The sequence below is a fragment of the Leptonychotes weddellii genome, chromosome 3 (assembly GCF_054177405.1).
Source record: "Leptonychotes weddellii isolate Sample4059 chromosome 3, ASM5417740v2, whole genome shotgun sequence".
Classification (NCBI taxonomy): Eukaryota; Metazoa; Chordata; class Mammalia; order Carnivora; family Phocidae; genus Leptonychotes; species Leptonychotes weddellii.
Genome location: NC_138371.1, coordinates 7,248,334 through 7,266,848, shown reverse-complemented (window position 1 = coordinate 7,266,848; position 18,515 = coordinate 7,248,334). Strand labels below are relative to the sequence as shown.

General features: G+C 56.4%; 1 protein-coding gene and 1 long non-coding RNA gene across 2 annotated transcripts in view; one reads left to right on the top strand and one right to left on the bottom strand.

The window, feature by feature from the left end:
- The window catches only part of LOC145720435 (uncharacterized), a 45,016-nt gene extending 30,857 nt beyond the window's left edge, over positions 1-14,159 (bottom strand). The window contains exon 1 of the long non-coding RNA XR_014143338.1: positions 14,047-14,159. This is a non-coding gene — a long non-coding RNA (uncharacterized LOC145720435). The remainder of the gene's footprint in view (positions 1-14,046) is intronic.
- On the top strand, positions 1,032-3,383 carry TEX44 (testis expressed 44). Its single transcript, XM_081815456.1, has one exon. It carries the CDS (start codon positions 2,265-2,267, stop codon positions 3,381-3,383), a length of 1,119 nt encoding a protein of 372 aa, XP_081671582.1. The 5' UTR covers positions 1,032-2,264.
- Positions 14,160-18,515: the final 4,356 nt, after the last annotated feature.

Below are 18,515 nucleotides of genomic sequence, written 5' to 3'. Positions count from 1 at the left end.
CGCCGTAATGGTGCGCATGAGTGTCCTGGCAGATGCTCTCAAGAGCATTAATGATGCTGAAAAGAGAGGTAAACGCCAGGTTCTAATTAGGCCATGCTCCAAAGTCATCGTCTGGTTTCTACCTGTAATGATGAAGCGTGGTTACATGGGCAAATTTGAAGTCATTGATGATCACAGTGCTGGGAAAATTGCTGTGAACCCCAGGGGCAGGTTAAACAAGTGTGGAGTGATGAGCCCCAGATTTGATGTATAACTCAAAGATCTAGAAAAATGGCAGAATAATCTGCTTCCATCCCACCAGTTGCACTGAAAACCCCAGCTGGCATCATGGACCATCAAGAAGCAAGACGAAGGTGGCACCTGGGTGGCTCAGCAGTTAAGCGTCTGCCTTCGGCTCAGGTCGTGATCCCAGGGTCCTGGGATCGAGCCCCGCTTCGGGCTCCCTGCTCCACGGGAAGCCTGCTTCTCCCTCTCCCACTCCCCCTGCTTGTGTTCCCTCTCTCGCTGTGTCTCTCTCTGTCAAATAAATAAACAAAACCTTTAAAAAAAAAAAAAAAAGAAGCAAGACGAAAACACACAGGAGGGAAACTCCTGGGATTCTTCTTCTAGGGATGTAAATCATATGTGCAAATAAAATGCCTCAGTGGAAAAAAAAAGAAAGAAAGAAAGAAACTGCTTCAATTTCTTCCAATTTCATCCCTCGCAAGTTCTACCTTCTGGAAAACACTAGAACACTAACCCAATTCAGCTAAGTTTTTTGCCACTTTATAAAAAACAAGGATCCCCTTTCCTCCCGTTTCCAATAACATGTTCCTCGTTTCCATCTGAGACCCTGTCAAAATGCCTTTACCATCCATATTTCTCCCAACGTTCAGTCCAGGATTATTAGGGGTTCTCTGAGAAAACTGAGGCTTTCTCTCCAGAGCTCTCCTTCCCTTTCTAGCTCTCTCCAGAATCACCCTTAAAGATCTTCACATTAGTGAAGGCTTTTCTGAGCATGCAGCTCAGACACTTCCAGCTTCTGCCTGATACCCCGTTCCAGAGCTGTGTCCACATGCTTGGGTGTTTGCTACAGCAGCCCCCCACTTCTCAGCACATATTTCTATCTTAGTCTATTTGGGCTGCTATTACAGAACACCATGGACTGCGGCAGGTTGGGGGCGGGGGGTGCTTATAAATAACAGAATTTTTTTTTTAAGTAAACCACGCCCACCGTGGGGCTCAAACTCACGACCCTGAGATCAAGAGTCACACACTCCACTGACTGAGCCAGCCAGGCACCCCAACAGAAATTTATTTCTCACAGTTCTGGAAGCTGGGAAGTCCAAGATCAAGGCACACGCTGTTCAGTGTCTGGTGAGGACCTGCTTCCTGGTTTGTAGATCGCCCCCTTCCGGCTGCATTTTACATGGAGGAGGGGGCCAGACAGCTCTTTTTCTAAGGGCAGCAACGCTGTTCACAAGGGCCCCACCCTCATGACCTAAGCACCTCCAAATACTATTACACTGGGGATTAGCTTTCAACCTACGAATTTTGGGGTGGGACACATTCAGTCTATGGCGCCCCATAACCAAAGATGGTTATTGCTGGGAGCTGCCCAGGCCCTTAGCCTTCACTTATTTCTCCTCACCACTGCTGGGAAACTGACTCTGCCGAAAGACTGGCCAAATCCGGGTCCTGAGTCACCAGTGTGGACAGAGAGGTGCTGGGACTGGTTCCTTCTAACATTTAGATAAATGTTAATAAATAACGTGTTAATAAATAAATGCTAATTGATAAATCGCCATCCCCGTCCCATGATTCCTGTGGGCACCAGCCCCTGCATCTGTATACACACCTCCACTTTTGCCCAAAATATTTGCCTTCCTCTCCTCATGTACCTGCAAACTCAGCTGTAAATTATCCCGTGGGGCGCCTGGGTGGCCCAGTCGGTTGAGCGTCTGCCTTCAGCTCAGGTCATGATCCCGGGGTCCTGGGATGGAGCCTGCTCCACGGGGAGCCTGCTTCTCCCTCTCCGCACTGCTGGTGCGCTCTCTCTCTCCCGCTGTCTCTCTCTCTCTCCAATAAGTACATAAAATCTTTAATAAATAAAGTGTCCTATGGACTCAGCCCACTAGGGCAGCCCCTCCAGAGGCTCAGGACCTCGCTGCACAAGTACCTATGACATCGCTAGCTGCCTACAGCCCCCTGTGACCTCGCTGCCTGAACAAGGCGAGCAGGGCCGTGGCCACTCCCTCAGCCAGCACAAGTGACCGAGGGGCCAGATGACCAGCAGACCCTCGGGAGAGGCCAGAGATGCCAGCATCCGCACACATGGCGACAGCAGACCCACGGACGGTCTTACAGAGGGGTCCCCAAATCAGGTCCCCCTCCCTGCAGATGCCCCAGTGGCTAACGGTGCTTTAGCGTCATCCGTCGAGTCGGTGACCTCCAAACCCACATCAGCGTCTGGGGACGAGGACAGGCCTGAAGCTGCTGAAAGGCACAGCCGGGAGCCCACGGAGGCCTCAAGTGCTCGGCAAACGTCCACGAGCCCCCAGGACCCAGCACGCGACAGACCGGTGCAAGACCCGGGCGTGACTCAGAGCCTTCAGACGTCCGTGCGTGACTCCCTGGCGGAAGAGACACGGCAGATGGCAGGTACCCCGGGCGGAGAACGAGAGTCAGCTCCGACTACCCCAAGGACTAAGGTTCAGCTCCGCGGTAGCGTGGACGCTCAGCCCATCGTGAGCGCGGCAGACGTGGATGGCGAGCTTGGCAGTCAGGCCACCAGCACCACCGAAACTGTTGAGGAGGGACCGGAGGGTCCGGAGGCCTTGAACGCGGACACTGAAGCTTTGCCAGGAGCCGGGTCCCGGCGAGTGACTGCAGGGGATTTGGAGGACCGCTCGGGAAACCCGCAGGCTCAGCAGTTGCCTCCTTCCCCGGGAGGCAGCACCCCGCCCTCGCCTGGCCCCCAAGAGGCGGCCCTGGGGAGGAGGTCCCTAGACTCCAGGCTTTATGAGGCCAACGAGGAGAACACCTACATGCGCTCCATGACCAGCTTGCTGGGCGGAGGTGGGGGGTCCATCAGCTCCCTGGCAGACGTCCTGGTGTGGTCTGAGACCACCATGGGCATGGCCACGGCCCTCCTGGCCTCCGGCCACAGCTCCGTGACCGACCTGCTGCACAGCACTGGGCCCAGCCTGCGCTCCGTCTCCAGCATCCTGGGGAGCACCTTCTCCTCTGGGCTGATGGCCGGGACTAGCTCGGCCCTGCGCTCCGTCACCCGCGTGCTGGAGAGGGTGGAGCAGAGGACTGTAGAGGGTGTCCGCTCGGCCATGCGCTTCCTGACCAGCCACCTTCTTCCCGGCCAGGCCCACGCCGGCCCAAACTCTGAGTAGCCCCACGGAGGGAGCCCCGAAGGACTGGCTCAGCAGCCTCTGAGAGCCCTGGCACCCTCACGCCGGCTCCCTTGCCCACCCCTGCCCTGGCTGGCTCTCCCCAGATCGGACAATAAAGCACTGGCGAGCGTTTATTTTCTAAGCGCAGAAAGGTGTCCCCTGAGGGCTTCTCGGGTTGTCCCGTTCAGGGGGCCTGGGGGATGAAGTCCAGAAAGAGCAGAGCCTGGCAGGATGGGGGGGCCAGGCGTGGGGGCCTCAGACCTGCAAACATTGTCCCTGGCTGGGCCTCCAACCAGGTGAGTGGGTTCCTGAGGCAGTGAGACCTGCCCCTTCCCCAGGGTCTGCCGGTGTAGCGGGCTGGGGGGGCCCCTGCTGGTGTAACGGGCTGGGGGTGCCCTGCTGGTGTAATGGGCTGGGAGGGCCCTGCTGACGTAATGGGCTGGGGGGCCCCTGCCGGCATCGCGGGCTGGGACCCCCCAGTGAGGTTGAGAGGACGGAGCCAGACCAATGTGGGTTCACACCCCAGTGCTGTTACTGATCCTGGGCAAGTCGCTTCACCCTCTGAACCTCCGATTCTCACCCATAGGACGGAGAAGGGGCCCACACGGTGAGGATGTTCAGGAGAAGTAAGGGAAACAAGCCACGGCCTACCTCGCGGCGTCTGCCACCTAACGAGCGCACACATTACAGCCGCCATCTCTCCTCCAGCAGGCCGGGCAGGAGCAGGAGCAGGAGCAGGATCTAGGCAGGGGCGCCAACTGTCCCTGTTTGCCTGAGACTAAGAGGGTTCCTGGGACGTGGGACTTTCAGATGCAAAACCAGGAAAATCCCGGGCAAACTGCGGCGAGTTGGTCACCCTAGACCCAGGTTTCTTTATAAATGTCTACGTTGGAAAGGGAGCGCCTGGCAGGATAGGGTGTCGCGTGACTTGGTGAGCAGCGCTCTAGCGACACATCAGCCCCACTCCTGCCCCTGGCCCGGTGACGAATGCGGGTCCCACTCCGCACACCTCCCTGCCGCAGCCCTGGCCGTGGTTTTGTTCATTTGGCCCTCGGCAAGTGGGAGCCCTGGTCGGAAACTGGCCACCGATGTATTTGTTCGCCCCATACAGTGTTTCTCAAATTGTGTATTAATTGCTAACACTTTAAAACCAGGAGATTTTAACATAAAATTATGGATTAAAAAAATAGATTTCTGCGTCTCTTAAAAAACCTTGAGGCCTTGGGGTGCCTGAGTGGCTCAGTTGGTTAAGCGACTGCCTTCGGCTCAGGTCATGATCCCAGGGTCCTGGGATCGAGCCCCGCATCGGGCTCCCTGCTCGGCGGGAAGCCTGCTTCTCCCTCTCCCACTCTGCCTGCTTGTGTTCCTGCTCTCGCTTTCTCTCTCTCTGTCAAATAAATAAATAAAATCTTTTTTAAAAAAAACCTTGAGGCCTTATTTCTTCAGAGGAACTGCAGTCGAGCTGCCCTCTTTAGAGGGACGCACCTGGCCTGCATAGTGATTGATGTCACCTGCCCGCCCCCAGAGGCACGCCTTTGCCACCCCCTACCCTGCAGGTGGCTCCCATGAGGAAATGGGATGCCAGGCCACAAGGAGATGTAAAGACAGAACAGGTGTGTCTACACCCTCTTCTCGAGGGGCTGCCACTTTCTGTCGGTGAGACATGAACCGTCCTCACCGTGAAAGCAAAATGCTCAGAGGAGGAAGATTGTCCATTCAGATCCCAGGAATCGGGGTCTTCCGGAGGATCACCTGAGTCAGGCGTGAAAAGACGGGAGCGGTGGCATCCCCCCGACGGAGGGGACAGGACCACCAGCTGAGGCAGGCCTGAGGCGCGCTTAGCTGGGGAGGGCGGCGGCCAGTTCGAGCTGACCTGAGCCCAGAACAGAGAACAGGTGACCACGTTGCCAGTGTAGACCCCAAATGCTTTCCGCAAATGATTTCTGAACCGGGTAAGTGCCACTCTCTGGCAGGCACGGTCCCAGAGAGACTGCCAAGGTGAAGGAAGGGACGGAAACCAAACTCAAACCAGAGCAGCTGAAGGGATCAGCCGAAAAGCATAACTGCCAAGTGGGCGTGGCTGGACCCGGGGTTCAGCCTTGTCCTCAGGGCTCTGTCTGTCTCTCCAGCTCTGGCCCTGCCACCCCCCTGCTGGCTCCATTCCCAGGCGGCTCAGCCACCTTCCTGCAAAGACAGAGGCCCTTGTTCTCACTAGCTCTGGTAGGTTTGGCCCCCTTGCTCGCTCTCCTGCACCCATCACTGAGGCTTTGGAAATGAAATACCTCATTACCTGGCTTGGGCCTCACACCTACCTGGGGGGTTCGGGGGGTGGGGGTGGGCACCAGGCTCAGCCCAGCAGTGGGGGTTCCCACAGGAAGAGCTGCTGGATCCACACCATTTTGCGTGTTAAAGCGTTGTAAAAGAGTGTGGCCTTGGGGGCCAGGCTGCCTCGAATCCTGCTCTACCTCTTACTAACTGTGTGTGTTACTTCTATCTCCCTATGCCTCAGTTTCCTTATCTGTAAAATGTCAATAATAGCGGTACCTACTGCATCGGGCGGCTGTGAGGGCGACATGAGTTAATGAGTCAAGTTCATAGAACAGTGCCTGGCACGCACTTGAGTGCTCCATGTTGGCAGTCACCGTGATTATAGTTACAGACACTTCGGTGGACTCCTTGCTAAGGACTGACTTTCCCTGCTTGCTCCAGCCTCCCTCTCTGCTGCGGAATCACAGTCATGTGGGCAAATCCTCCTGGCAACTTCTCTGTAGGTGGGCCCCCCTCCAGGCATCCAGGTGCTAGTGCACCTGGGGAGAAGGGCAGACCTGCATGCTGGGGGCTGAGGGTGAGACACGGACAGAAGTGGGAGCACCCCAGCTCTGGATAAAATGCCAGAGGGAGAAAGGAAAGGCCCAACGCAGAAACCTGGGGAAAGGCCCCAGTCCCCGGGCAGAGGGAAGCTGTCGGCGGGCGGGAGTGCTCCCACCCATTACGGGCATGGGGGCCACAGTGCGGGCTGCACATGGAACAAGGGGAGCACTACTGGGGAGGAACAAGGTGGTGGGTGAGGGGGAAAAGAATGAGCAGGATAGGGGCGCCTGGGTGGCTCAGTCATTAAGCGTCTGCCTTCGGCTCAGGTCATGATCCTGGGGTCCTGGGATCGAGCCCCGCATCGGGCTCCCTGCTCCGCGGGAGGCCTGCTTCTCCCTCTCCCACTCCCCCTGCTTGTGTTCCCTCTCCCCTGCCTCTCTCTGTCAAATAAATAAAATCTTAAAAAAAAAAAAAAGAATGAGCAGGATAACGGGGTGCTGTAGGGAGGGTACTCTTTGGTGTTGAGAACCAAGGCACAGTTATTAATTCACCCCCATAAAGCTGGCAGCTCCTCACTCTTCTCATTGAGGTGCTAGGGTTAACACCTGACAACCACCCACACTCCTCCAGAATCAACAACCAGCTTTTTGGGTGTGTGTTGTGCCGCTGAGAGATGGGCCTGTAAGCAGAGGTTCTGCGTAAAGAGACTTTTAGGCCGGGCTGAGCGCCAGCAGGGCAGGAGTGGCATCCTAGCCTCTGAGCCCGGCTGCGGCTTGGCTTGTGGGAGGGCACCCACAAGTCCTGGCAGACAGCAGAAGGGACACTGTGCCCCCCCCCACCCCCCGTGGCGCGGTGAAGGACTCAAGCCCCCAGCCGTCCGCGGACAGCCTTCAGTGCGGGCCCCTTCAGAGACGTCGTGACCAGGTCTGTGCCCGGGGCTCAGGCCTGACCGTCCAACCCCAGTTCCAGAGTGCCGTGGCACTGGCCCGGGTGACCTGGAATTTGCACTGCAGACCCCATTCCCGTCCGCCCCCTCGGCCTCAGAGCCTGTGTTCCAGAGACCCCAACCTGTGTCCAGAGGCTGCTGATTTTTTCCATCTGAGATGTGTGTGTGTTTGCGGGGAGGTGGGGTGGGGGGGACTGCAAATTCAAACTGTGGAAAAAGTTCAAAGATCTTTTTAAAGGGGGGGCACCTGAGTCTCAGTCGTTAAGCGTCTGCCTTCGGCTCAGGTCATGATCCCAGTGTCCTGGGATCGAGCCCCACGTCGGGCTCCCTGCTGAGGGAAGCCTGCTTCTCCCTCTCCCACTCCCCCTGGTTGTGTTCCCTCTCTCTGTCAAATAAATAAATAAAATCTTAAAAAAAAAGATCCTTTTAAAGAGAAACTTCATTGTAAGAAAAGTTAGAAACTTGACACCATCTTGAGAATGGTTAAAAAGAGGGAGGGGAGCTAAATCTTGGTCAGTGTTTTTACTTGTTTTCTAAGGACAATGTTATTGTTTAGTCTACAGCCGCTTGCCTAATTGGTTAAAGTCACCATGTGATTGTGGTCAAGTTTATAGGTTTGCCTGGGTGAGGCACAGATTCTATCCAGGAAAGAGTGTCTCCAAAAGAAAGTGACCACAGATAAGGGCAGTACCCCCCCCCCCAGGAGGAGGTAACAAAGTGTAAAGGTAAACTAAGGTCTTAGGTACACATTTACATATTTAAATGAAAGACTGGATCCTCTCTGGGCTAAAAGCAAGCCTCATTTCCGAGACTGCCTGGTTCCCGAGCTTCCAGTCCCTAAGAGTGGAAGGTGCGCCCTCTGCTGGAAAGAAGGCAGCACTGGCCTGCAGCAGGAGGGCGCGAGGCCAAAGCCCAGCCTTGAGGATGTTTGCTCGGGGATTTGAGACACACCCGTGAGAGAAATGGGGGTTAAAAGAAAATTTTCTTTACTCGCAACACTTCTGACACCAAATGTGTGGGTTTTCCACACCAAGCAATTCTCCAATTCTCTGCAGACACCCACCTGGGTGTCCTACAATTCAATTCTGGCACCAGCTTGAGTTAGCACAAACCCTACGGGTTAAGGGCTCAGTCCCACCAGATTGCCCCACTTCAGGTCCCTGAGTACCCACTTTTCTCTCTAATGTGGCCACAAATCAGGGATTCCCACGACTCTCTCCTCAGGTTGGATAATTGGCTACAAGAACTCATAGAACTCAGGAAAACACTATCACTGATTTATTATAAAGGATATTATAGATGATACAAATGAACAAGCAGATGAAGCGGTACAGAGGGCAAAGTCCAGAAGGGTCTCAAGCACAGGAGTTTCTGTCTCCCAGGAGTTGGGATGTGTCGCCCTCCCGACACGTGGATGCTTTCACCAACCCAGAAACTCTTCAAACTCTCATGTTCAGGGTTTTTATGGAAGTTCCATTATATAGCCATGGCTGATTAAGTCATTGGTCATTAAGCCAATCTCCAGCCCCTCTCCTCTCCCCAGAGGTGGAGAGGGTGCTGAAAGTTTCAACTTTCTAATCCCAGGTTTGGCTCCTTGGTTTCTAGCCCCCCATCTCCAAGAGTCAATTACACAAACTCAGGTATCTTTGAGAGGGGCATATTATAAAGAACAAAAGATGCTCCTCTCAGCCCTCTCACCCCTCAAGAAATTCTAAGAGTTTTAGAAGTTCTGTGCCAGGAAGCGGGCAGGGGTGAGGCAGAAACCAAATATATATTTCTTATTATTCAGAATAAACTCTAAAATACCACCAATGAAGTTGACTCAAGGTGGCTCTCTGCTCAGCGGGGAGTCTGCATCTCCCTCTCCCTCTGCCCCTCCCCGCCTCTCCCCCACCCGCTCATGCACACACTCTCTCAAATAAATAAAATCTTAAAAAAAAAAAAAAGGGGGGGAACAATGGCAGGAGGACAGAGGGGGATATAGACCCTCCCACTGGGGTCACCCCCAGAGCCCAAGATCATGACAATGTTTGTAGAATAGTGCTCCAAGTCAGACCGCAGAAGGCCCAGAGTCCTCCAGAAAGGATCCCACCTTGGCAAAGGCCTTCAAGGGTGGGGTCTGACTGAGGGGGTCTCTGGAAGAGCAGTACCCACTGAACCTGTGCTTGAATGCAGGCTGCTCCCCGCCCCCGGGGCGTCCTCAAGTGGACCCTGAGGTACTAGATGAAGGTCCTACTGATTTCCAGGCTCAGTTTCCTCATCTATAAAATAGGTCTCCCGTTTGCCTCACAGGGATGCTATCACCAATAATGCATATTTTTTAAAATAGCATTTAACGGTGGGCATGTGACAAATGTCAGTTTTCTCCCTTCCTTGGGGTTTTCTGCATTGTCTGTGTATTGATCAGGAGTCTTTTAATTTGGAAGTGACAGAAACCAGCCTGGAACAGCTTGATGGCCCAGATTGATGGGCCAGGCAGAGAGGGGCTAGGAAGAACTGGCTTTGGAGATGCCCGGGATCAGGGCAATTCTGCCTCTTCTCCAGGCTTCTCTTCCTTGCAGGGAACGTGGCTCCTGAAGGCTCCAGTCCCACAAGCTTGCACTTCCAAGACTAAGAGGAAAGATCTCTGTTTCCCTGCTCCTGCCTGATAACTCCTCGGGGGGAGTGCTCTGGTTGGCCCAGCCTGGATCACATGTTGGAAAGGCCTTCCTCATCCAGAGTTCCTGGCACCTCCCTGAGCAGGTGGCTCTTGGCACCCTGAGCTGTGTCCCTCCCAGAGAGGAGAAGGAGGCAGTTAAGGAAGCCTGTCCCCTCTTGGCTTTCCTTTGTCCTCACTGCAGGTGGCACTGCTCTAACCTCCCCCTGCAACTCAGTGGAGGCCTTCAGATAAAAACCACCTTTCCCACCAGTCTGTAAATGTTCTACCCACAGTCAGAGGCTTCCTTCGACATGTGCTTTGGAAAGATCTGAGGCATTCGTAAGTGTACTCCATCTAACTCCATGGATTAAAAAATATTCCTCTGCAGCTCTGATTTTTAAATATCAACCAATGAGGAAATAGGATTCACTTAAAACACCTGGTTTGGCCTCTCTGACCACCTGCATTTTATTAGTACTTGTCAAAATACAGTTTCTGGTGAGGAAAAGCACCTCCCACACATGGCCTCCACCACACTGAACTTAAACAAGAGAAGCAAGGTCCTCCAGCAAGAGGAGGAAGTTAGGGTTACCCCTGAGCAAAGATGGGTAAGTTGAGGCAGACCAGGGCAGGGCATGATGGCAGATTACTGCCGGCCCCTGCATAGTTCTGGGCTTTGGGATTCCGCACGTAATGATGGGCTGTGGTATGAAACAGAGATGGCAGGGAGACAGAGCAGCCCAAGAACAAGGCCCACGCCAGAAACTCGGCGAGGCGCTCGGCAGGCCCCCCCCCACACACACCCCTGGTCACACTGCAGCCAGGGCAAGGAGGTGAATGGCACAGCGCAGACACCAGGGGAAGGCACAGGAGTGGAGGAGCGAACCAGGGATGGGAGCAGAGTGGCGTGAGCAGGGCCCGGTGTCTCCTCCCCCAAGGCGGGTGGCCAAGCGAGGCAGAGATTTCCTGGGCGACCCGGAGGCGAGGGGAATGAAAACGCCCCCGTCCGGCCACCTGCTCCTCGTTGCCAGAGCAGGAGCCCAGGTTGGGGCCTGGTGAGAAACGAGACTGGAACGGAAAACTGGGGCAGTGAGACGGGGTGACGGCAAACAAAGGCCTCTGTCCGGGAGAGAACCGCCGGCTGGCCGGGGGTCGCGCTCAGGCCGCGCGGGGCCCTCGCCGGCCGCCCGAGGCCAGGCGGCGCCGCTTCCTCGCCTGGGGTCGGCCCCCTTCCGCCGGAGCTGGGGGCGGGGGGGCGGGGGGCCCAGCTCCGGGGCGGGGCCGGGGGCGCGGCCCGACGGGCGAGGGGCGGCGAGGACAGCCCCCGCCCCGCCCCGCCCCGCCCCGCCGTGTCCCTGGCGACCGAGACCTCAGCGCCGGGGCGGGGGCCGCGCGAGGGTGTCTACGCCGGTTGCTACGCAACGGCCGGGTGACGTCAGGCGATTGAGTTTGGTTCCCAAGGTAACTGGCCGGGCAGCTGGGCCGGGAACTATTTGTGTCTGTCCCCAGAGGGGCTGCGGAGCCTCCGGGGTCTGGCGCAGCGGAGGAAGTGCGCTGCTGGCCCGCGGGCAGGCGGGGGGACAGAACACAGAAGCCCTTTCAGCTCTCGGAGGCCGGCGACCCAGGCGGGGCGGTGTCTGAGCCCTACCGGAGGACGCCCCTCCTCCGCTCCCGGCCGCCCCCGTTTTCTCCCCACGCCTGAGGGGGAGGCCCCTGGATCGGCGGGCTTTGTCTACTTCTAAACGCTCCCCTGGGTAAACTCTAGGAAGAAAGGGGCTTCTGTTTGTAGCGGCCCGGCCCTCCCTGCACACAGTAGGCGCTCAGCACGGCATTCCCGTGGGACCGTGGACGTTCGCTGCCCTCTCAGAGCCGCGGGACGCCGCCAGCACTCAGAACCCCGCGTCAGGTTCTGACCTCCCAACGCCTCCGTACCTGGCCTCCGTGCCCCGGTGAGCTCATCAGCAGATTGGCTCCATGATTTGGGGGGGCCACAATGCAAAATTAAATGAGAGGCCCCTTGGTCAAAAATGACCCAGGGACAATGTAGGAAACAAACCCTGGTCCTGCCCACTGAGGACGGACTGCAAGAGTGTGAAAGTGACACGTCCGTGGGAAACTGAGGCAGGGGACATCAGTCACAGAGGAGAGAAGATAAGGCTCAAATCTGGAGTGGAAGAAGGTGAGGGCCAAGACACAGCAGGAGCAGAAAGACCATCAGGTGTGCACAACCCAAGCAGTGACCTAAATCTGAGCAGTGACCAGCTCAAATCAGAGCTGGCCTCAGGTTGCCTGGGGGACCCCTAGGGCTTCAGAGGGGTGTAACTGGGTCTCAGGACTTAGGCGATGCAGTCTAGCCAGGCCTCTCAGGCTCTTCCCTCCTAATGACACCTGTTGCAAGAGGATAACATCAAGCCTCCCACAGTCTGTCTCCAGGGAGCCACCACCACCTCCCCCAGCACAATGGGCCAGACCAGGCTGCATCCAGGAACGTGGATATCTGGGCGCAGGTCTCAGAGAACTGGTGTGCATTGACATGGAGACCAGCTATTTGCCCAGGAGCCAGGGCATGCTCTGTCCGTCCCACCCAAGGGAAGCATCTGCCCCATCCCTGTAAACCTTCATTTTTGTCAACAGTCTGACTGCTGGCCAGGGGCTCGGAGGACCAGAGGTGTCTAGGCTGTCTTTCCCGGGCAGTGAATTGCCACAGCCTGATCCTCACTTGAGAAAAGCCTGCAGCCCTCGTCCTCTCCTCTCCTCTGGGTGAAGCAGGCTCCGTGATCCCCGTTTCACACACATGACCTGTTCTAGGACGCACCCGGGCTCACCTCCCGCCCAGATTCGCCAGACTCTCCCAGAGGATTCCTTGAGAATGGGTCCTGGGCCTAGGAACCAGAGCTGGTGCGCAGAACCAGCTACACAATTTGGGGGGCCTAGGGCAAAATGAAAATGCAAGGTCCCTTGTTCAAAACCTATTCAGAATGTCAAGATGGGGCGGGGGGCATCTGTCTGGCTCAGTTGGAAGAGCATGCGGCTCTTGATCTCGGGGTCATGAGTTTGAGCCCCACGTTGGGTGTAGGGATTACTTAAAAATAAATAAAAAAATGTCAAGATGGTGACAATTGAGCATTGAACTAAGCATTGGGGCCCTGGGTGACTGCATGGGTTGTACACTCACAAAACCCGCACCACCCAGCTGGCAAGTCCTAGACACCAAGCAAGGTGTCTTCCGGCACAGAGTCCAACCTGCTCCCTCTGTCAGGGTCCATCTGTTGGCCTCTCCCCGTGCTACGGCCGGCCACCTCTGGGGGTACTTTCCTAACCACCCATTCAACAAAAACAGCTGAGGTTCCTCAGGCCCACCAGATATCGCATGGAGGGGATGCGTCCAGTGCTTTCCCATCAAAGGACCCAAATCACAGAATACTTCCAGAAATGTTCATTTATGCAAATGCTGGATGATTGGTTGTCTATTTTCAGCTGAAGAACACTTGCTCTTGAAAAAAATATATAAGGGGCATCTCTGTTAAGATGCTGAAATGTGAGATGTAGCAGCTGATTGATGAGGGTTTGGCACGAATCAACACTCAAATAATATATAAGAACAAAAGTCAAGCGTGTGTTTGCAGCCTCTTAAGGTCTATGGCACACCCACGGTTCATCTCAGTCTGCCCTCAGGGAACCAGGGAAGGGAACCTCTGCCTCAGGCCATTGGATTCATCTTCACCCTAGGATCAGGCCCTGCAATGGGGACAATGGTGAAAGACCTCCCCTGCATGGGAGCTTCCCAAGGTTCAGCTGGGCCTGAAGCCCTACTTCTCCCTCCTTCTCCTGCCACCTTCCCGACCCTTCCACGGATGTGACCCCAGGAGAGCTCCCTGATAAACCTCCTGTAATCTAGTCTATGAAGTCTCTCACCTACCGGAGGCACCCATGGGCCCCTCCCACCTCTTTAACTGCCCTCTAACAGTTGTTCCTTCATTTGTTCAACAGATCTTCACTGAAGGCCTACTATGCACCAGATGGTGTTATAAGTCATGGGGGTAAAGCAGAATAAGGCAAGCAAACACACTGCCTTCATGGAGCAGACATAAAGCAACCAAAAATATAATGCAATAACATCGAACTTAGAAGTTCTATTAAAAATAAACAACAACAGAATGATACAATAAAGAATATCTGATCTGAGCTGGGGGCAGGTACTTTAGATCAAACTTCCTCTGGGTCAAGGAAGGCCTCTCTGAGGAGGCAATATGAGGCCAGGCACTCACCAGTTTGAAGGACAAGCATCGACCAGGCAAGTTCAAAGGCTCTCAGGTAGGAAGTTGGGTTGTTGGGTTCACAGGAACAAATGGTCCTAGAATAAAGCAAGCAATGGGAGGGGCACCTGGGTGGCTCAGTTTGTTAAGCGGCTGCCTTCGGCTCAGGTCATGATCCTGGAGTCCTGGGATCAAGTCCTGCGTGGGGTTCCCTGCTCATCGGGGAATCTGCTCCCTCTGACCCTCCCCCCTCTTGTGCTCTCTCTCTCTCAAACAAATAAATAAATCTTTAAAAAAAAAAAAAAAGCCAGCAATGGGAGATGAGGTCAGAGGCAAGGCCAGATGATTCAGGGCCTGGAAGAAGAATCCAGAAGAATTCAGCTCTTATTCCGAATGAGGTGGGAGCCATGGGGCAGTTTTAAGCAGGGCAATTATGGCAGTCACCTGTTTAAAGCCTCACTCTGGCTACTGGGCAGAGACAGGACTCACTATGTGTTTCACCTGCTCTTTGGCACGTGTTTGCCCTCTGGCCTGATTGTTACTAACTGGTATTTGTGCAATAGCCTCTCTGCTCCTTGAGGTTGGAGGCCAGTCCTGAGACGTGTTTGGATCCCCGCACCACCTTGCACTGAGTAGGTGCTCAATAAATATTTACAGGTCAACCAGCTGACCCATCTGTGTCCCCAATGATCTTCTGCAGTCTTGCTTCTTGGACCAGCATCAGCGCCACCTGGGAGCTTAGAGGAAAGGTAGAAACCCAGGCCCCACCCAGGCCTCCTGAATCAGAATCTGCAATTTAATAAGATCCCCCAGAAATTCGGATGCATGGTAAAGTTTGAGAAGCACTTCTAAAGAGTAGAATAACTGTAGGGCCAGACAAGGAGGTGGGGAAGGTGGAGGTGACCCAGGAGGTGAACCCAGGTGCACACAGTGGACTCACTTGGGGAGTCTCCCTTAAAGGTTGCAACCACCCTGAGTCACTGAGTCTGAGAGGAGCTCGGACCAGTAAAAAAGCTAATACTTACTGGGTGCTTTCTATGTGTCAGACACCGGTTTCTCAATCTTTTACACGCATTAACTAATTCAGTCTTCACGACAGCCCTCTAAAGTGGTACTATTACAACCACCATGCCCATATTGCAGATGAAGAAACCGAGGCCCCGTGAGGTTGAGGTTATTCCAGAATCTTCAGCAGGTACACACGCATTTGGCGGTGCCCGGCGGTTAGAGCAGGGCCTGTTCTGATTGGTGGCTGCCTGCCCTACTGATTATTCAATGTTTTGAACGTCGCCCTGGTTACCGAGCTGCATGGAAGACTCAGGATCCAAATCAGTCCACCGCGCTGGAGCCCCAAACCACGATCCTCTATCCAACTAGCGCTATCACCACCCAGAAACAGCACACCGCAGGGACAAGTAATGTGTGTCAAAATGTTTTGCAAGCTATAAAACCCAGTATGATTGCTAAGTGCGTAGAGTCCTCCGGGGCAGAATTGAGAGAAGCCTGTTAAAGCTGCAGAAGCTGGGCCGCCAGAGGTCAGAGGAGAGACTGCTATGGGGGAGCAGCATTTTCTCTGCTTGCTCCAAGGGGAAACTGAATCAGAAGGAAAGGCCTCCCTGAGTGGAGCCCCCAGGATCAGCCCTGAGGAGGCCCTAACTTGCCAGATACCCTCAGGCACTAATCACGTTAGCCTGGGCGTGTCTTCAAAGACTGACGGGACCCTCCTGGTATCGACCACTAGAGGGCGCTGCTCCCCAGCCTTCGCCCCATTGGACCCCACCTGCTCACAAGAAACTAGGACTTGGAAGGAGTCCTAGTGAGCAAGCACCAGGGACTTCGAGAAATGGAAAAGGAGGGAAGGCATGAGGGAAGCGGGACTTATACACCCTTTCAATCCCCAGAACACTCTGGTGCAGGAGCTCTTGTTCCCATTTTACAGATGAGTTATCTGAGGGCCAAATATGTTGGACAAGATCCCCCAAACCAGGACGTTAGGGAGAGGTAGGGCTCGGTCGTCTGATTCCAACCTCAGTTCCCAAGGGGACCACAAGTAGATGTCAGCTCGTCTGACCCTGTCATGTCGCTGGTGTCCCTGCTTCTGTTGACCCTGTGTTCGGAGCAGAAGCCAGAACCTCTACGTTGCTGTATTTTCCTGCTGTATTCCAGCAACAGTTCCAACAGCCAGCACTCATAAAAACGGCCCCTTCCTGAAACTTCTGAGGTCATGGTCTCCTGCTTCATTGTCCTCCGGCCTTCAGGGACCCCCACCTGCCGCCCCAACACAGCAGCCTCGGATTCTGGCAGATTCTGGGGTCTCCTCTGATCCCTGACCCTCTGATCCTAGCCTCAAATTCTATATCCCTTCCCCACCCTAGGGACCCCACAGGTTTAGGCTTTGCCCCCTGGTACCCCACGGCAGGGAGCAGCACAAATAAACAAGGGGACATTTGAACCAAGAAGAGCCTGTGGTTGCGGCCAAAGACTTTTTTCTCCCACCAACTCCTTTTATGGCCTCTGGGTCCAGTTCCTTCTTCATACCAAGTCAGAGCTGGAAAAGGCCTCCGGAGTCGTTAGGTCCGACGTGAACCAACACTTTCCTTCTCTACATAAAAAACCCCCGCCGTGCTGCAGCCAGGTTCACAAGACGAGCTAGGCCAGGGCAGGAAGCGTCCCGCACAGGAGGGAAACTCCAGTCCCGGGCGGAACCTGGGCACGTCGTCCGCCCAGGTGGCCCAGTCCCCGCACCTGCAATACGGAGTGGGGGTGGGGGCCCAACCGCCGCTTCGACTAAGGTCCCGCCCCCAGCTTCTGAGCTTCTGTTTCTAAACCCCGGGACCGCCCTAACGAACATCTCTTTCGGCCCCTCTCGGCCGGCCCCTTTCTTTCGCTCTGCCCTGGGAGCTATGGGCAGCCCGCGTGTCTGTGCGCACGTGCGTGTAAATGATCCTGTATGTGCAGGAGGAGCGTGTGTGCGCCTCCGAACACGCGTCCGGGCCGATGCGCGGGTCTGCGTGCGCCCCCTACGGTTTGGCCACCCCCGGCTGCCGCAGCTGCCAGGGGGCCGTGTGCAGCGCTGCGTGTGCCGGGCGGGTACCAGCCCGGGCCACCCTTCCGTCGCCTCGCGGCCGAAAACGTCCGGACCATGGGGGCTGCTGCTTCTCTGGCCCCAGGCACGGGCCTCCCTTCCCGATCCAGCATTTTCTGTTTTCCCGGGCCTCCACCCCGCCCCTCGTCCTCCGCCCGCCAGGAGCGCTCCGGGGCGGGGGCTGGGAGCAGCCCCGCCCGGACCGGCCGGCGAGGGTGGCAGGCCTGCGGGGCGCGCGCCTCCTCTCCCCTGCCGCCCCCGCCCCGGCGCCCCGCTGGGTTTTTCCATGACTGCATCCGGCCGCGGGCCGCCTTTGTTCCCGCCGTCCTTACGAGCTGGCCCGCCTCTCCTATGTGCGCCGGGGTTTTTCCAGGGCTCAACTGGAGCATGGCGGAGGCGCGTCCTGCGCCCGGGTCGGGCGGCGCCCCCGGCAGGACCCGCGCGATCCCCAGCGGGAAGCCGAGCCCTCTCCGGACATAATGCTCCGTCCCTCCTGTCCCTAAAGCCAAGGCCTGCGGCCCTTGTGCGCAGTTGAGTACATTTGTGTGCAAAGTTGACCACCTGGCCCGCGCGCCTCCGCTCTTCGGGAAGCGCGTTTGGTGCCCCGCGTCCCTCCCCTGGCTGCGCGTTGTGCAGCGGTCAGATGGGTGCAGTGTTTGCGGAGCCAGAGCCGGGCCGCCCCGGCCTCCGGCTCGTAGAAGGGCCTCACATTTCCCCTAAAGGGCAGGAGGCGCAGTCGGGGAGGGAGGAGGCCTGGCCTGGCCGACCCCACTGCGGGGGGGAACCCAGGCGCGCACCGGACCAGGCAGAGCTGGGAGACACCGAGTGTCCACCGCGTGCAGGCGGCCCCCGCCCCCATGGGAAACCGGGCACACTCGTCGCAGCAAGCGCCAGAGCGCGGGGGACTCCTCTGGGCCCGGAGCCCCCTCCGCAACAGCAGGGAGGACGGGGAGCTAGGCGGGAAAGGGGGGTGGTGTTCTAGGGAGTGAGAGCAGGCACGGGATCCTCACGGGCCCCGTGGGCACTGTGTGCCCGCAGCCCCATCCTGTCCACTCTGCCGGATCCAGTCGGCCCCCGCGGAGCTCCGTTCAGTTTGGTCTCTGGGGAACGGTGGCATTGCGCCCCCGGGGAGCCTCTCAGCTGTTACTCGGCCATGTTGGCGGGAAAAGCGGAGGAAACACTGTGTTTGCTTCTGAGTGAGGCTTGCTGAGCCCTACCACAGAAGGCAGACTCGCAAGGTGGCCTCCAGCCCGGGGTATGGGGGCGAGGGGGGGCGTCTGGGCAGAGGAAGCATTTCTGCATTAAGCGGGTGTCTGGCTGTGGGGGGAGGTTGGAGTCCGTGGCTGGCCCCTCCCCACAGCCGGACAGGAGGCGGCCTCACGTGGCTAAAGATCAA